Source organism: Nannobrachium achirus, assembly GCF_963921795.1.
Source record: "Nannobrachium achirus genome assembly, chromosome: 22".
Lineage (NCBI taxonomy): Eukaryota > Metazoa > Chordata > Actinopteri > Myctophiformes > Myctophidae > Nannobrachium > Nannobrachium achirus.
This window is the reverse complement of record NC_137829.1, coordinates 40,636,041-40,653,032: the sequence shown is the minus strand read 5'-3', so window position 1 is coordinate 40,653,032 and position 16,992 is coordinate 40,636,041. Positions and strand designations below refer to the sequence as shown.

At 41.1% G+C, this 16,992-nt stretch overlaps 1 protein-coding gene across 1 annotated transcript in view; it reads right to left on the bottom strand.

Moving 5' to 3' along the window:
- Positions 1-9,359: 9,359 nt before the first annotated feature.
- LOC308307636 (protein NLRC3-like) overlaps positions 9,360-16,992 on the bottom strand; it is a gene marked incomplete at both ends in the record, with an annotated part of 62,898 nt that continues 55,265 nt past the window's right edge. The window contains one exon of the mRNA XM_080752901.1: positions 9,360-9,445. Within this exon, the coding sequence (XP_080609027.1) occupies positions 9,360-9,445 (86 nt within the window). The remainder of the gene's footprint in view (positions 9,446-16,992) is intronic.

Sequence of the window (16,992 nt, the reverse complement as noted above, 5' to 3'; positions counted from 1 at the left end):
GTGACAACAGGGATGTGCCATGTCCGGCCATGAAGCTCACCATGGGTGCCAGTATCGGAGACTATCCACCGTTTCCTGTCTGGGAAACAAATCTCGCGATACTTCGGAGACAGAAACGATTATTATTTACTGTTATTATTATTATTATTTCATTATGCACTGTGCACATCGAAAAGCTTTCGAAAATACCTTTGATTAAAATACCTTTGATATGTCTTCTTTTATATTCCTGAACAAATTATATGACAAAGGTCTCAGTGTTTCTTCCAGGTTTGTTCATGAGCTGATCTAGCCGGCTCCATTCACTGGCACGTATTTCATCACACTTCCGGTGCGAGTGCTGGCACCCATGGCCCGACATGGTGCATCCCTGTTGTCACATGATATCCCTACCTCCTGTTTACCTTGCAGGCTACTAGGAAGCTAACCTGGACACAACAACAGGTGAACTGAAGATCAGTCAATACAGGTGATTGGATGAAGCAAACAGGACACAGGTGGCACAGATTAACACTAATTAACATGCACAGTCAGGAGAGACAAGACAGGAAACAGCTACAAGGAAAGACAGGAAACACAAGAGCGTTACTTCAAAATAAGAGCAGAATGTTTCTTAGAAAATACATTTACAACTCTGTGATTCCTGCTGTAAAGTTAGCCTGTTTGAGGTTATTAATAAATGAGTAATTTCCTATATCACTAGGTGACTTCCCTCATCTCTCTCAAGTCTCACTGTTTGAGTCGAGGATCGTAAAATGAACTAAACTGTGACTTCTAATAGTAGTAGTAGTAGTCTCTCTACCGCTATAGAGAGAGAGAGATTGTATAAATTGTATAAATGTTTATAAACAACCATTTATTTGGTTAATTGCCCAGAGAGAGAAAGACAGAAGGAAAGAAAGAACAGAGAGAGAGCGTTATGACAAAGAGAGTCATGGAAAATATACTTAAAACTATAATGTAAACAACATACTATTTTGGTCAAGTTTGTCTGGATAAATCACTCTCATCATTTATCCTGTAATGACCTCTCCTCTCCTCTCCTCTCCTCTCCTCTCCTCTCCTCTCCTCTCCTCTCCTCTCCTCTCTAGCTGTGAGATCAAACTCCTCTCACAGCTCTTTGTCTTGTCATATCTCAACAAACACTCTAATCCATGTTCTGGAAAAACAATGCAGATACAAGTGTGCAGGCCTGGAATTTCATTTCATAATTTTAGGGTCAAGGCCACTTCACTTGGCATTTGGTGTTGTCCATTTTTTGAGGGCACAAAGTCCAAATGCCAGGGCAGGAAGGCCATCAAATAAAACACGATTTTAGTCCATTGAAAGAATTTGTTGAATTTGAGGGTTAGGGATGATAACCTAATCTGCAGTGAAATAGATAAATGATGGTATTTACGATCTGATCCATGCTCATTCCTCCACCAATCAAAGTCACTGGTTGGTTTTAAAGATGCATGGGGTTATGATTTCAGAATATCAACAAAAGACACTGGTGTCTTCGTGAAAAGAAAGGGACACCAGTGTCTACTGTCTACATATTGACCAGAAAGAGACAGAGGAGAAAGTGGTACTGTCACCTGGGGCATCAAGGCCACTGTGGCCTCAGGTCATGCCATTGGTTTGAGGGACACAACTTACGCCCCACCCCCGGCCTTGAGGAAACATAAGGCCAAAAAGTGTCACTCACTCATTTTCAGCAACACAGCCAGTCAACACCAGTTTTAAATTCCAAAAGGAAGTTATTTGTTGTTAGATTGACAAACATGGATAGGTTACCTCTACAGTTTACAGTTTAGAGTTCAGGCATTTAGCAGACACTTTTAATCCAAAGCGACTTAGAATAAGCAGATAATACATCGCTATAATAAACAAGATAATATGTCAGAACATCAACAACAATATAACAAATGCATATGAATATCAATCTAGAAAAACAATAAAATAAGTAAGGAAAAAAAGGTTATAAAAACCTAAAAACAAATGCTAACTAGCTTCATGTATGGTCATTGAGTGTTTCAGTAGTGCTATGGGTTTAGGTGGAGTCTGAAAAGGTGAGTCTTCAGTCCACGGTGGAAGCTAGTGAGTGACTCTGTTGTTCTGAGTGCGACAGGGAGTTTATTCCACAGCTTGGGGGCCATAAACTCTTGCAGTTTTACCCAAACTGTGAACTTGTTCTCATGAGTGGCTGTCAACGGGAATGGTGTGTGTCTGTGTGTGTGTGTGCGTGCGTGCGTGCGTGCGTGCGTGTGTGTGTGCAAGTTACACAGCAGCTGCAGACACACACACATTGTCTTTTTGGAACTATTGTGGTGCGTTGTGAGCTTGCAGATTGGATTTTTTTATTCATCAAATCTATACTATAATTTTGCGAATGTCTGTCTGTCTGTCTGAGTGAGTGAGTGAGTGAGTGTCTGTCACAGCGTTTCTCCTCAGTGGCTGGAGCAATTGATCTGAAATCGCATCACCATAAGCATATGAACACACCTGACATAAAAGCCCGTTTGTCACTTTCACAAATCGTATGCTGTATATTAGCATTTTTATGGTGTATCTACTATCTATTCTGCATCTAGCATGAGGCACATCTATTCTGCATCTAGCTTGAGGCAAAATGTTTAACCAGCTCTCTGTGTGTGTGTGTGTGTGTGTGTGTGTGTGTGTGTGTGTGTGTGTGTGGGGGGGGGGGGGGGAACAGTATCTCTGTAGCCATTAAACGAAACGGGTTTCTTACATTGATGCTCCTACATCATGCAAGCACCAGTTAAAGTTACTTTCCATCCCTCATATACTGTGTGCACAGTGCACATCCCATAACCCACACACTGCACATCATTTTGGAGCTCATATTTTTGAACGGGTAAGGGCTAGTTAATAAAGTGCTTAAAAGGTTAAACAATGTCAGAAATAATGGGATTTATTCTCATGTTTAAGGTCCATTTGGTCACATTATTGTCTGATTCAACTTGAGAAAAGTCCAAAGGATTTGTGCAACAATAATTTCGTTTCTCCTTTTTCAGATTCTTACTTCCTGTCTCCATGGCAACTGGTCATGTGATCTCAACTAGTAACCGATATCTTAAAGGTCATTTTTAGGTCACATGAGCACATTGAGTTGATACATTACAATCATTAATCCAAATATTAATAAAGACTGTGTTCATGTTTTAAGATTGAAGGAACTACTTCTTCCATAAACCATTGAACACCTTTCTAGTGCTTCCAACCAAGGACTACATTGGATTGTTAACACGTCATACACATACACATACCGGATGGTACAACCGTGAGGTTTCCAGTTTGATCCCGGGCTCCCCCAGAGTTAGTGTTGAAGAGTCCTTGAGCAAGACTCTGAACCCCAAACTGCTCCTGATGAGCAGGTTGGTGCCTTGCATGGTTTCCTCCACCATCGGTGAGTTAATGTGTATGTGAATGTAATGCACAATCTATGTAAAGCACAATCTATGTAAAGCACTTTGGATAATTAATCACTATATGAATGCACCATTTACCATTAATATTTATGGCATTTTAATAGGCTGGCTAGACATTGTTGAGGTCTATTAATACACACACGCGCACGCGCGCGCGCACGCACGCACGCACACACGCACACACAGTTGCAGAGTGCTGGAGTGGACTAAACCATTGTGAACTAATGGAGGAGGGGGTCACAATCTTTTTTAAACTTGATAACGAACTAAAGTGACTCTGATCTCTTGTTATTAATATTATTAAAATTACATTGTTGTGTCTGTAGGGACGGGGGAGGGGGAGGGGAGAAGTCTGACTCTTACATAATAGCTTTCACAAATTTGTAAGCCTGTTCTTTTTTAATTCGGAAGTCATTGGTATTCAATTTATGGACATAACAAATAGCAAGCAAAAAAAAGAAAGAAAAACATTCAAAAATCATTGCAGTTATAAAAACACTATATGTACAGGGTAGGGGAAACAAGGGGGTGGGGCTAAGGTAAGGGGGGATGCTTACTTCTGGCATGTCGATCCTGAAAGGTGAGTTTTCAGGGCAGACATACAGAAACAGACAGTGTACCGTATGCATATCGTTGCAGCTTCTCTATACTGTTTATTGCTGTACTGCTTATTTAATAGATCCTGTAAACATGTTATATCAGTACATCTTGAGATATAAATACTGCCTGCATATAGATTCATGTCAAGTCAACTTGTTAAGTGGATTAAACTGAATTATACTAAAAAAAATAACATGTTTCTCCTTTTCGACATTCTTACTTCCTGTTCTGTGGTAGCCTATTCATTCCTGTCTCCATGGTAACTGGTCATGTGATCTAGTAAACAGCATCTTTAGGTTTAGTTGATACATCACAACAGTGTTGATTTCCTCCTCCAAACATGTATGCTAATTTGTCAGGCCAGTTAGTGCCCAGTAAGGGTGGCCAGTTAGAGTTTCAGTTAGGGCCCATTAAGGGAGCAGTTAGAGTTCCAGTTAGGGCCCAGTAAGGGCCCAGTAAGGGACCAGTTAGAGTTCCAGTTAGGGCCCAGTAAGGGCCCAGTAAGGGTGGCCAGTTAGAGTTTCAGTTAGGGCCCAGTAAGGGCCCAGTAAGGGAGCAGTTAGAGGGCCCAGTAAGAGTCCAGTAAGGGACCAGTTAGAGTTCCAGTTAGGGCCGAGTAAGGGCCCAGTAAGGGACCAGTTAGAGTTCCAGTTAGGGCCCAGTAGGGGGGCCCAGTTAGAGTTTCAGTTAGGGCCCAGTAAAGGCCCAGTAAGGGGGCCCAGTTAGAGTTCCAGTTAGGGCCCAGTAGGGTGGCCCAGTTAGAGTTTCAGTTAAGGCCCATTAAGGGGGCCCAGTTAGTGCCCAGTTAGGGCCCAGTAAGGGCCGGGCCTTAATTTTCAGGCTCGTTGAGAACTCTAGAAACATGTTCGTCAACTACCTTTGTTCACTGATGAACACTAAATAAAAACTAAATAAAAATGAAGCTATGTTGACTAAAACTAAGACTAAATATATTGACAGTTTCGTCAACAATTAAAAACTTGACTAAAATGTTGACTAAAAAAAGGGAGGAACTGGTGGAGAAGAGAGCCAGTTTAACTAAAATAGGCGAAGTCATTTTTCTTGAAAACAGACGATCTACAAGCTCACAACACGTCACAATGCATGAGCTGTAGAGGTAGATAGAGGACCACACCAATAGATTTGGTGTAGAGCATTTGGTTCTCAAAGTGGGGTCCGGGGACACCCAGGGGTCCTTGAGGAGGTACCAGGGGGTCCCCATGCAGCAAAATGACCTTATACAGTGTCACAATCATTTCAACCACATTAACCATACTTTATACTTTTGCTATTCAAAAAATAGCAGATCTACAAGCTCATATAGTGCTTGTGGAGCTTCTATTTTTGAAAGATCATGACAATTTCGTGCAATTTTTAAAATGTGTTTTTCAAAGAGAATATTGTCAGTCCTTGAAATGAAAAAACTTTGAGAACCACTGTGTAGAGAGGAGAAAAAAGGAGGGGTCCAAGTACAGAGACCTGGGGGACCCCGGTTAGTACAGTATTACTAAGAGTGGCACTTCATGTAGCCTAATTAATGAATACACTGCTTAGTGACGTCTCTATACTTGCATTTAAAGAAAGATAACATTGAATCAACAGTGTGTGTGACAGAGAATGAAGCTGTTTACCTTATTGTGTACGTTGATGTTCAAACTGCAACAAACATCATATTAGCACTCCTTCACCCTATAGGCTGTTCATTAAAGTGGTCCAACAGCAAAACAGTAGTGAACTATTCCAGTTGTGGATTTATGATGGCTAGTTTTAAACTCTGAATGTTTAAAAACCTAAACATTTAACTCCTGCATTACTTCCTTTCTTTTCTTATTCTTTGGACTTATTGGCGTTTGGCTTCCATAAATATTGCATTATCGCCATCTACAGTACCATACCTGCAAACTAACCTCATTCCCAACATGTCAGTTCTACCACCCAGTCAGACCCAACAGAGTAGGTGTGTAACCTTCCCTCAGTGTACAGAGCAGGGGGATTCAAACCTCTGAACCTGTGGGCCACATTACAACAATGTCAAGAGGCCAGTTGATAAAATGACAACATTTATGATACTTGATCATTTCTGTATTTCATTGTCCAACTTAACAACTGAACACTGTTTTTTTTTTTCCAAATTAAACATACTGTGTTTTTTGAATTTGCATGAGAGGGGAAAATCTCAAAATATCTCAAAAGAATCCGTCCATTTTGGGTTAATTTGGGGATTGACTGATTGATTGGTGGGCCAGTCAACATTTTGCCATGGGCCAAAAGTGGCCATTCACAACCTTCAATAACCTCCTGGCTGCATCCAGCATCAACTTCATCCTTTCATAAAGCCCTTGTATTTCAAGAGCACAATTAATGACCCACCACAGTGAATACTAGAAGTCTTTCTAGTCCATGCAGACATGTTTTTATTATCAGCTATATTACAAACTCTTAATAGACCACACCACTACACCATCACTCTGCCACTTGAACACGTCTCTTAGTACTGCTGAGGTGTGTGTGTGTGTGTGTGTGTGTGTGTGTGTGTGTGTGTGTGTGTGTGTGTGTGTGTGTGCGCGCGCGCGTGTGTGTGTTTATTCTATACTTGTGCGGACCAAACGTCCCCTCAAGTATATTGTTTTCATATCAAAGTCCATTATTTATTCAGCATTTGAGCCACAGAACATTGATTGATTGATTGAAGAATGTATTAGAAGGTTGCATAGAAAAAAGTACAGTTTCATGCCAGCACAAATCACTGGTAGAAGGTCAACTGTTGCATTTACACAGGAACCACTTGATGTATCTCATATAAAACACCATTTGATGAGGGTGCCATAGAAGAGATAACAGGCAAACGTTCAAAATAAAGTAAAACGTCTACATTCTCTAATTGTGTGGACTTCTTTGTAAATTAAATAATACCGTTGTTTAACAATCATTTAACTCATCTAAGAGTGTACAATGAAACTAGGTCCATTTGGTTTCATTTTACTCTCTCAAGAGTTAAAGATCTGTAGGGTCCATTTGGTTTCATTTTATTCTCTCAAGAGTTACAGATCTGTAAGGTCCATTTGGTTACCAACTCTCCATCAGGATAGGATTAGGGTTAAACATTTAAAGACACGTGATTTTTTTAGTGTGTCACTAAAGCGGTGTAGGCCTATTTTTGGATTGGGCCTTTTGACCCGGGAGAGTATTTTTTGCAGGTCTTTAAGTCTGAGTGTATCAGAAATGCACCTCCGTTAAGCACCGCTGTTCTGACCAGTTTGACATTCACTAGCGTCGGCAGGTTAGCATTTCACCAGGTTAGCATTCAACAGCGTCGGCAGCTTAGCATTCACCAGCGTTAGTTAGTTTTACTGAGGTTAGGGTTAAGGTTTAGTTGTATCTCCATCCCCAGACTTTCATCACCTATGCGCTGCCAATCACAAGCTTCGGTCTGCCTTAACCGAGGTGCATTTTTGATACACTCGGACTGAACGACCTGCAAAAAACACTCTTTCCCCTTTTGACTCATGTGCGCGTGCGTGTGTGTGTAATAATACAAATCTACAAAGTGAATAGTAACTTAAGTGTTCAAATAAATGTAACAGAGTAAACGTTCAATATTTGGATCCTAGATCGGTAGTGGAAGTAAGTAAATATAAGTAAAAGTAGGCCTATTGCAAATCGGAAATACTCCAGTAAAGTAGGCTACAGAGTAGGCATAACGAGTACTTTTACTTTTGCTACTTGAGTATATTTTGACATTTGTCCCTTCAAAGTCATCTGGGGACCATGCAGTCACTGACCCACAGGTTGAGAACCATTGAGCTAAGGGTCCTTGAAGACCCCTGACTTACACCATAATTATTATTGATTTTATTTTATATTTATATATGAACAATGTATCATTATCTACACATTATGACATGTTGAATCACACTTCTGTTGGCAGTGCTTTTATAATCACACCATAATTGTGGGCTCGTCTGAAAGGCCAGAACACCATGTTATCTTCATTATTTATTTACCAAGTTCCGTCGCAGACAGTACAAAGGCAGGGCTCTTAGCCAATGAGGTGCAATTGGCGGAAAAACATCTGGGAGTGGTGTTAGCTGGAGTATTGGTTGAGCTTCACATGACAGTTAGCACGCTGCAGAACATAGTCACGTTGGCAAACATAAGAAATGAAGGAGAACCAACAATTTATTTGATTAAGAGTTTTTATTATAGTTATTTTTTTTAATTATGTATTTACAAGCGAGCCCACACTGTTTCGTAGGAACAGTACTTCTAGTTATTATTGTATTATTACATGTTATTTATGTATCAACAATGTATCATTATCTACACATTATGACATGTTGAATCACACTTCTGTTGGCAGTGCTTTTATAATCACACTGTTATTCACACAATGACATTTTAAAAGTGTAGAGTAGGAAGCAGAACAGCAGAACACAGGCTTATGACTGATGGTAAATTGAATTGCATGGTTTTGCTGCCACCTTCTGGATAAAAACGTTAACTACAGTCTGCATCACAGGGCATCATATCTTAGACTTATAGCAGTGGTTCTCTCTCAAAGTGATCCATCATCCAGGGGTCCTTGAGGGAGGTTCCAGGGGGTCCCCAGCTAAATGTGTTAATATAGTAGCACAACCAGCTTAATAACCACTTTAACCATGGCTGTTTTATACCTTGTATTTATTTTTAAAATGTTGAAAAACAATCTTCTCTCTTGGGGGTCCCTGGCACAAGGTCTTTTCAGATCAGGGTCTGTGGACCTGCATATATTAATCTGGGGGTCCTTCACATTAATCTGGGGGTCCTTGGGGGTCCTTGACATTAATATGGGGGTCCTTGACATTAATATGGGGGTCCTTGACATTAATCTGGGGGTCCTTGACATGAACATGTTTGGAGTGAGTCTGAATAATAAATCAAAAACGAATGAAAAAGAATTTGGAAGAAATAACAGATCTACAAGCTCACAGCACGTTGCATCGTGCCGCATTGTGAGCTTGTAGATCTGATATTTTCGAATGGCCAAACCATAAAATCGGTCATAACTGGTTAATGATCAACAATAGTAGTTTTAATTAATAACATGATATATATGATTCTGAAATACATTCTGCATAACGAGTACGTTTACTTTTGCTAAGTAGAATTCAGAACGCTGGTAACAGTTATTTCTACATTGTGGTATTTATATTTTACTCAAGTCCAAAATATATGACTACTTCCAGCACTGCAGCACCTAACCCCCCCCCCTCTCTCTCTCTCTCTCTCTCTCTCTCTCTCTCTCTCTCTCTCTCTCTCTCTCTCTCTCTCTCTCTCTCTCTCTCTCTACCACATCTCACACAGCTCTGCTGTACCATAAACATAAACCCCTATCCCTGCATACAGAGGTTGTGTGAAGGTGGTGTGGTGAACTGTATGGAGGAGGGTCATGGTGTCAGTAACACTGTAAAATGACAGAGTCCCTGCACTGTGATCCAGGTACACCCCCACTCTGCCTCTGGAGGGACAACGTCCTGACACTGCAGTATCAACTTTATTGTGTCTGAACCAGTAGCTTCCATGATAGCACTCAAAACACCATGACTTTTTATTGTCTCCAAACCATGACTCAGCACCCTGTCTGTTGGTGTCTTTATAACAGACTGCTATACTGACCCAATTTCCACTCCATTCCACTTCCCAGTAGGACCTCCCACCTTCACACAGACTCCCTTTACTCAACACCTGCCCCCAAAAGGTGAATCTATCTGGATGACCAGGGTAACCTTGGTGGGCTAGTGTTGCAGTCACCTTTCTGTTCTCCTTTGACTTTTGACCCCGTGAGAAAAGGGTGTTGCTCACTGTGTTCACATCCAGAGAGAGTGGACAGGAATCTGTGAGAAAACACATGACAAAACATCTCAACTAATTAAAACCTCATCAATATTATTATTATTGTTGTTGTTGTTTATAGAGTTTAGACGAGTGTTATTGTCACCGTGGGGGGGGCATTGCCCTAACCCTAACCCTAACCCTAACCCTAACCCTATGACCCTAACCCTAACCCTATAAGCCTATAACCCTATAACCCTAACCCTAACCCTAACCATAACCATAACCCTGTGAGAGTGTGTGTGTGTGTGTGTGTGTGTGTGTGTGTGTGTGTGTGTGTGTGTGTGTGTGTGTGTGTGTGTGTGTGTGTGTGTGTGTGTGCGCGTGCGTGCGTGCGTGCGTGCGTGCGTGCGTGCGTGCGTGCGTGTTTGTTTGTGTGTGTGTTTAAGGCAGAAAAAAATCATAAACAGAAAACAGGAAAGATACCTCTTAGGAGTGGACAAACCCAAGTCTAGAACCTAAATCTAGAATGTATATTTTACCAAAAATACATAAAGATCCAGCCAGTTGGACAATTCCCTACGAAATTCCAACAGGGCGTCCGATTATCTCAGACTGCGGATCTGAGACTTACGGTACGGCTGAATTCATAGAATATCACTTTAACCCCTTATCCATAAGACACAAGAGCTATATTAAGGATTCCTATCATTTTGTGGAAATAATAAAGAACATTGTCATTCCAAAGAATGCGATATTATTTTCGATAGATATTGACAGTCTATACACAAATATTGACACAAACGCAGGGCTACAAGCCATCAACGACATATTGCGGAAATACCCGGACAGAAGGCGACCAGACAAAGAGCTTGGATTTTTTTTTAACAAAAAATGATTTCCAATTTAATGGCAGGACGTTCCTCCAAATCAGTGGAACAGCGATGGGCAAACGATTTGCCCCATCACTGGCCAACATCTACATGGCATCCTGGGAGGAATCAGTAATGGAAAGATGTCCACTCAAACCATCACATTATTACAGATACCTGGATGACATATGGGGCACGTGGGAATACACCATGGAGGAATTCCAGGATTTTATTACAATCCTAAAGACACATCACAGAACAATAACAGTCAGATATGTCACAGACATGACACAAATTGTTTTTTTGGACATCACTACATACACGGGTAAAAATGTTGACACAACCGGAAAACTTGACCTGAAAGTATTCTTCAAAGCTACGGATACAAACGCTTTATTATACATAAGAGCTCGTTCCACCCACCACACTGCTTTTCAGGAATAGTCAAGTCACAGCTACTGCGCTTTAAACGGATTTGTACCCCAAAAAAAAGACTTTGAAACAGCATGTAAAATTCTTTTCAAAGCCCTAAGGGAACGAGGCTACACAATAACTTACCTAAGAAAGGCCTACAGCACCTTTGAGGAGGTCAAAATCAGAGACCAGAGACCCCGTTTAGCCTTAGTAACAACTTATTCCAGCCAAAGCATATTGGCCAACAAACGCCTAAAAAGCTACTTTGAAAATAGGCAGAACAATCTACTACACACTACAGGATTACAAGATAATCTCAGCCTATCGCAAAAATAAAAATTTAAAGGACTACCTGGTCCGTAGTAACTTGAAACAAAGTAACAGGGCTACAAAACCAACTCCAAATTATTTTAGCCCACATAAACAAATTATAAATAGAGCAAACAGAAATGTAGTTGGAATTAAACAAATTATACCCGACAACACACACAATGTGATATACCTTATCACTTGTGACATTTGCAAACTACAGTACAGTATTTTCTGGACTATAAGGCGCACCTGACTATAAGGCGCACTGTCAATGAATGGTCTATTTTCAAACTGTTTTCATATATAAGGCGCACCTGACTATAAGGCGCACATAATAGACGCTACCGTTGCGTTATGCATCAAACAGATGGAGCTGTGCTAAAGGGAATGTCAATGTCAATGAATGATCCATATATAAGGCGCACTGGACTATAAGGCGCACTGTAGTTTTTTGAGAAAATTAAAGGCTTTTAAGTGCGCCTTATAGTCCGGAAAATACGGTATATTGGAGAAATGGGAACTCCATAGCATGCAGGCTTAATCAGCATCGCTATAATATTAATAACCATAAAGAAAGACATTTACTTATTGTAAAACACTATTTAACTGGGATCCAAGCCCTTAAGGTGTGTGGTCTAGAACACAACAGGAACTGGACTGTTGGAGAGAGGAAATTCCAAGAACAGGAATGGATCAAAAGACTAGATACTAGATACCCAGGAGGGCTAAATCTATAAATGTTAAACACTCTACCTACAGTCCTACACAATCCCTAACACAAAGGCCCCCAATGCCTTTGTGATTAAACAACAATGAGCCTACTTGGCCTTTGTCATGCCTAGGGAGTGTGTGCCACAACACACCCTAACCATAACAATGACCCAAGTGATGGACCATTATCACACCTGGAATCCTTTGTTATGCCTAAAACAAAGGACTTGGGGATTAACACAAACTCAAAAAATGGAGATTTGAATAAACCTTACAAGCCTTGTCATACTTGAAGTAAGTGGTCCTGACTGTCATACAACAGTCAGGACTACTTAATCTCCAAGGAGACCTTTTGAAACCTATTGAAATGTAAAATGAATAGAATGAGAATTATCATGGCATTTATCGATTGCATCCACCACGGCTTCGTAACTCGCGCGGCGCTACGCCGGCCGTGGCCGTGGCCACTGGCCCTGGCCCGCTCTAAGGTCCGCTGGCCTTCGCGCCGCTTGCAATGTCATGGACAATAACTGTGACATCTATTATTGGTGAGCATAGGCTAAAATGTTTTGGAATCTTTCTTAGTTTCAAAGAATGGCGCGTGCAATCATTCTCTCGGGACTGGGTACATTAGGGAACCACAAACAGTGTTTCTTGATGTGACAATCCCGATTGAACTCAAAACCCTCTACCTAAACCTATAACCCTAATCATAGCCCTAACAGTCTCACACATAAAACCCACAGGATACAAGATGACCTGTATGATTTTATGAACTAGGGGAACCACCCAATCTAAAATTGCAACATTCTTTCTTTTTAAAAAACAAGATGGCGAAAGCACTATTCTCTATACTGCATCTTAGGCATTGACTTTGCCTAGGACAATATATTGAAGTCTTCACTCCCTAACCTAACCCTAACCCTGTGTGTGTGCGTGTGTGCGTGTGTGTGTGTGTGTGTGTGTGTGTGTGTGTGTGTGTGTGTGTGTGGTGACAGAATACATAACTGTGTTACAAGGTCACAAAGCGTTGCGGACGTGACACATTGTGAGCTTGTAAATCATCTATTTTGTATGTGCACGGCCCCGTACGACAGACCAAGTACACATTCACTGCTAACAGCGCAGTCACTCTGTGCAGAGGCTCCTTTTCGGACCCTTTTCAGACTGGTTGGAGAAAGACCATGTGACCTACTGTAACATAATGATATTCTTTGGGCGTGTCATCACATCTCCATACCGTCCAAAACCCAACTTTTCTTCAGAGAGTTCCGACTTTCCTATACGTGCAGATTTCTGAACTCTAATTCTGGGTAGTGCTTTTCAGAAGTTGCTTATGACGTCATTTTCTAGTTGAAACAGACCTTTCTGAGTGTATGGACAGGCCTTTAACCACTTTCATTGTCACTTTTGTATTGCAAAATAGCCGATCTACAAGCTCACAACGTGACCCATCGAGTTGTGAGCTTGTAGATCTGGTAAATAGTTAACTATATGAGGCGTCTTACTAGTATGTACAATAACTATTACTGTAACACAATTACTGCCTTTTAATCTGAAGGGTGTCGCCGAGTGCACATGCACCCCGATGCCCCACGGCTCAAAGATCAGGATCGTACGTGACCCCTTGAGTAACAAATGGTTCTTTAACGACAAGTCCGCTCGCAACCCACTTAAACGGAAGTTCTTAGGAGAAAGCGAAAATCCATACAGAGAGTATGAACGACCTGTTGTGATAGTGAGACCCATGGTAAGACCCCCCACTCGAATCCAGGTAGCAACCCAAACTCAGGCAGCAGCCCCTCCCCAGAATAGGGACGACCCAGGAGAGGGACTGTCAGGTTTAGACCAGATTAGGGAAATCAATAGGGCAGCTATAAGGGAACTGGGGACTCCAGCCGCAAGAATTATAGAGCGACGCAATGATGTTGGGGGATCCCCTATATATATTGCAGGAAGTGACAGCGAGGAGGAGGATTTCCCAGTTCCAAGACGACTGAGAATAGTACAGGGAAGGTTAGGTGAAGAGGTGCGCAGAGAGATAGTTGAGGAAGTGACAGGCCCTAAGTCAGATGAGGAATTGCAGAGAGAGCTGGATATATTTGATGAGGGTTTGCGGTTGCTGCGGGCTGATGCACACGCTGGATTGGGATGAAACGGAAAAAGGTTGGAGGAGTTTCGACGTCTGGTTACACCAGGCCTCTCCCCCACACACACATGGGATGAAAGAGTGGAGACAATCATCTATGAGGAGGAGTTGGAGGGAGAACGGATTAGGAGAAGTGGGGGCTAATCAGAGATGTGTTGTTTTGCTACTATTCTATTGCACTAATTTCTAGACTTTATATATATATGTTAAGTTATTCTAGACTTTATATATATTTGTTCTTTCTAAATCTTTAAGGTCAGGATTTTTATATATAGATATATATAACATATACAGTATATATTTTAACTTTTCAGTTGATGTAACCATGTTCACTGAAGAAGTCAAAGGGTCACAAATGTTGTTTGATTACTGTAAAAGCAGTTATGTAACATTGTGTCAGAACAGGGATGTGGCGCAACAGGGCGCTGCCGACTGGAAGAAACTGCGCAAGACTGTATGTGCCAAATGGAAAGTCACAGCAGGAATAACAGCTGATATACTGTACATGTAATGTAATTTGTAATCTGTAATAGATACTCCGGAAATACTTTAAGCAAATTTGGTGGAGGAGCTATGTATGATTGGTTCATATGGAGGAAGAGAGAAACTTTGGGGGCAGGCCTTTTGCCCTTTAAAAGATGCAGGACAAGGAGGATTCTTGGGGGCTCTCAGGCATAGAATCTGAATACCTGAGGTTATCAGTAGTTACAGCATGTTGACCTAGCCCGGAGAATCAATTTGATCTCCGTTTAAATAGAGACAATATAGCACTTATACTAAAATAGATAATTCTTAGAACCTAAAATTAGCCAAAGAGTCTATGCCTGAATTAGTTAAGCAGAGTTCCCCCCCCCCCCCCCCCCAGATGGTGGATGACCTTGGTTAACAGGCCTTGGCATTCACTAATGGGTTATTCTTATAGAAGCGGAGGTAAGCCTGTACAACTTATTTTCTCTCTCTTCCAAATGAACAGGTGCAGAGTAAGTTCTTTTGATTTTAATTGTTAGGTATTGACATCGTATGTACTTCTAGAATTAAAATAAGCATTTGTTGTTGATCCACGCAATACCGTACAGGATTGCGATACGCTATCAGGAGTTATCTGAACACTTTTATTTGGAACTTCATGATTATTCTTTATTGGAGGTACTGATGTTAATTATTGAATTAGGTTTTGCATAATTTATATACTTTCTACCTGATTATTATATTTGTATTCTATTTTGCTTAACACTGTCTTGCAAATTATTTTAATAAATTTACAATTTCCTGTATTTAAAGAGAAGATTCCTAGAATTATTTCAGGTCACTATTGAGGGTTTATAACCTCAATTAATTGGGTTTTTAACTTCTTCACAAGAGTAAAACGAGGTTGTTGCGTCATTAGGTTTTAATGGTTAGTTCTGACCAGGATTATAAGGGTATAATCCACAAAAGAGCTCCCTAGGTCTTACAAAGGCCTTAAATTTGCAAATAACATCAGCCATTACGCTAGCACAGGCTGGCTTGGTTGTAGTTATTCTGGAGCTGAACTATGGAGAAGCAACAGCCGAAAAAACCTGAGCTCCCTGGAACTAATCCTCCACCCACGAAAAGGAAAAAAACACAGGATATTCAAAAACAAAAAGAATATGACCAGCTACGGCAGAAATCACGGATTTATCTGCTTCATGTTGCATATACACGAGAGGTGGCAAAAGTTGAGGAAAGAAAAAAACTTCCCCACTGATTGGAAACTGGCTCTTTTTCTTTTGAACTGGTAAGTTTGTAAAAAAATAAACATACTTGCTCTTTGTCATTGTTGTACTTTTAGTGCAAGTGCATACCATACGTTGGTATAGAATTTAGTCAATGTATACGATGGATAGCAACGCTGGTCAAAGGATGTTGTAGCAGTAGCCCTCTGACGACCGTCCTGTTTAATGTGTTCATTCACAAGTATTTGAATTTGAATACATCCGAATCTCCTAAAGACATTGTTATTGACTCTGGGCTACTCTTACATTTGCAATCATATTGTGTTCTCTGAGTCAATACTGCAGCGATGCACCATTCCCCCAAACTTTCAATGTTTATGAATGGTAGCTTAGCTTGTAGCTTCTATCCCCCCGCCGAAAGTCGGGGGGACGAATATTTACTATTCTGTCCATAACGGCACATAACTCGGTAACGGCGCTGAGTTAGCCTGGGGCCAGCCTATATACTATGCAGCTAACTAGTAACTGCGTATAGATCCCCTCCATGTTTTAACCATAGGTTTTAACATGTGTGGGGATGAAGTCTAGCTCCAGCTAGGCTTATCCTTTTGTATTTGCTTTGTTTGTTTTACAAATGCTAGCTTGGTTAGTGTAGGAACTACACTGGAAATACCGGTACCTGCAATACCGCTAGTGACCACTACCACTACTTGGGAAAGTTACATGGTATGCCTTTAAGTACATTTCCAGTATTGAACGGGGGTTCAATTGATACACCTGGGAATTTTGACCTGTTATACAGAGAACCTATTGGGACCGCTGTTTAAGCGGTAGAATTAAAGCCCACGCGACGACAAGGGATGCTTGGTGCCTTGGTGCCGCGCCGTTTCCTCCGTAGGCCGCCGCTATTATTTTGAAGGGCCGGAAGGGGGTTGTTTTTGTTTTTTTGGATTATCACTTGACGGCAACGATTACGTCATCTAGTCACATAA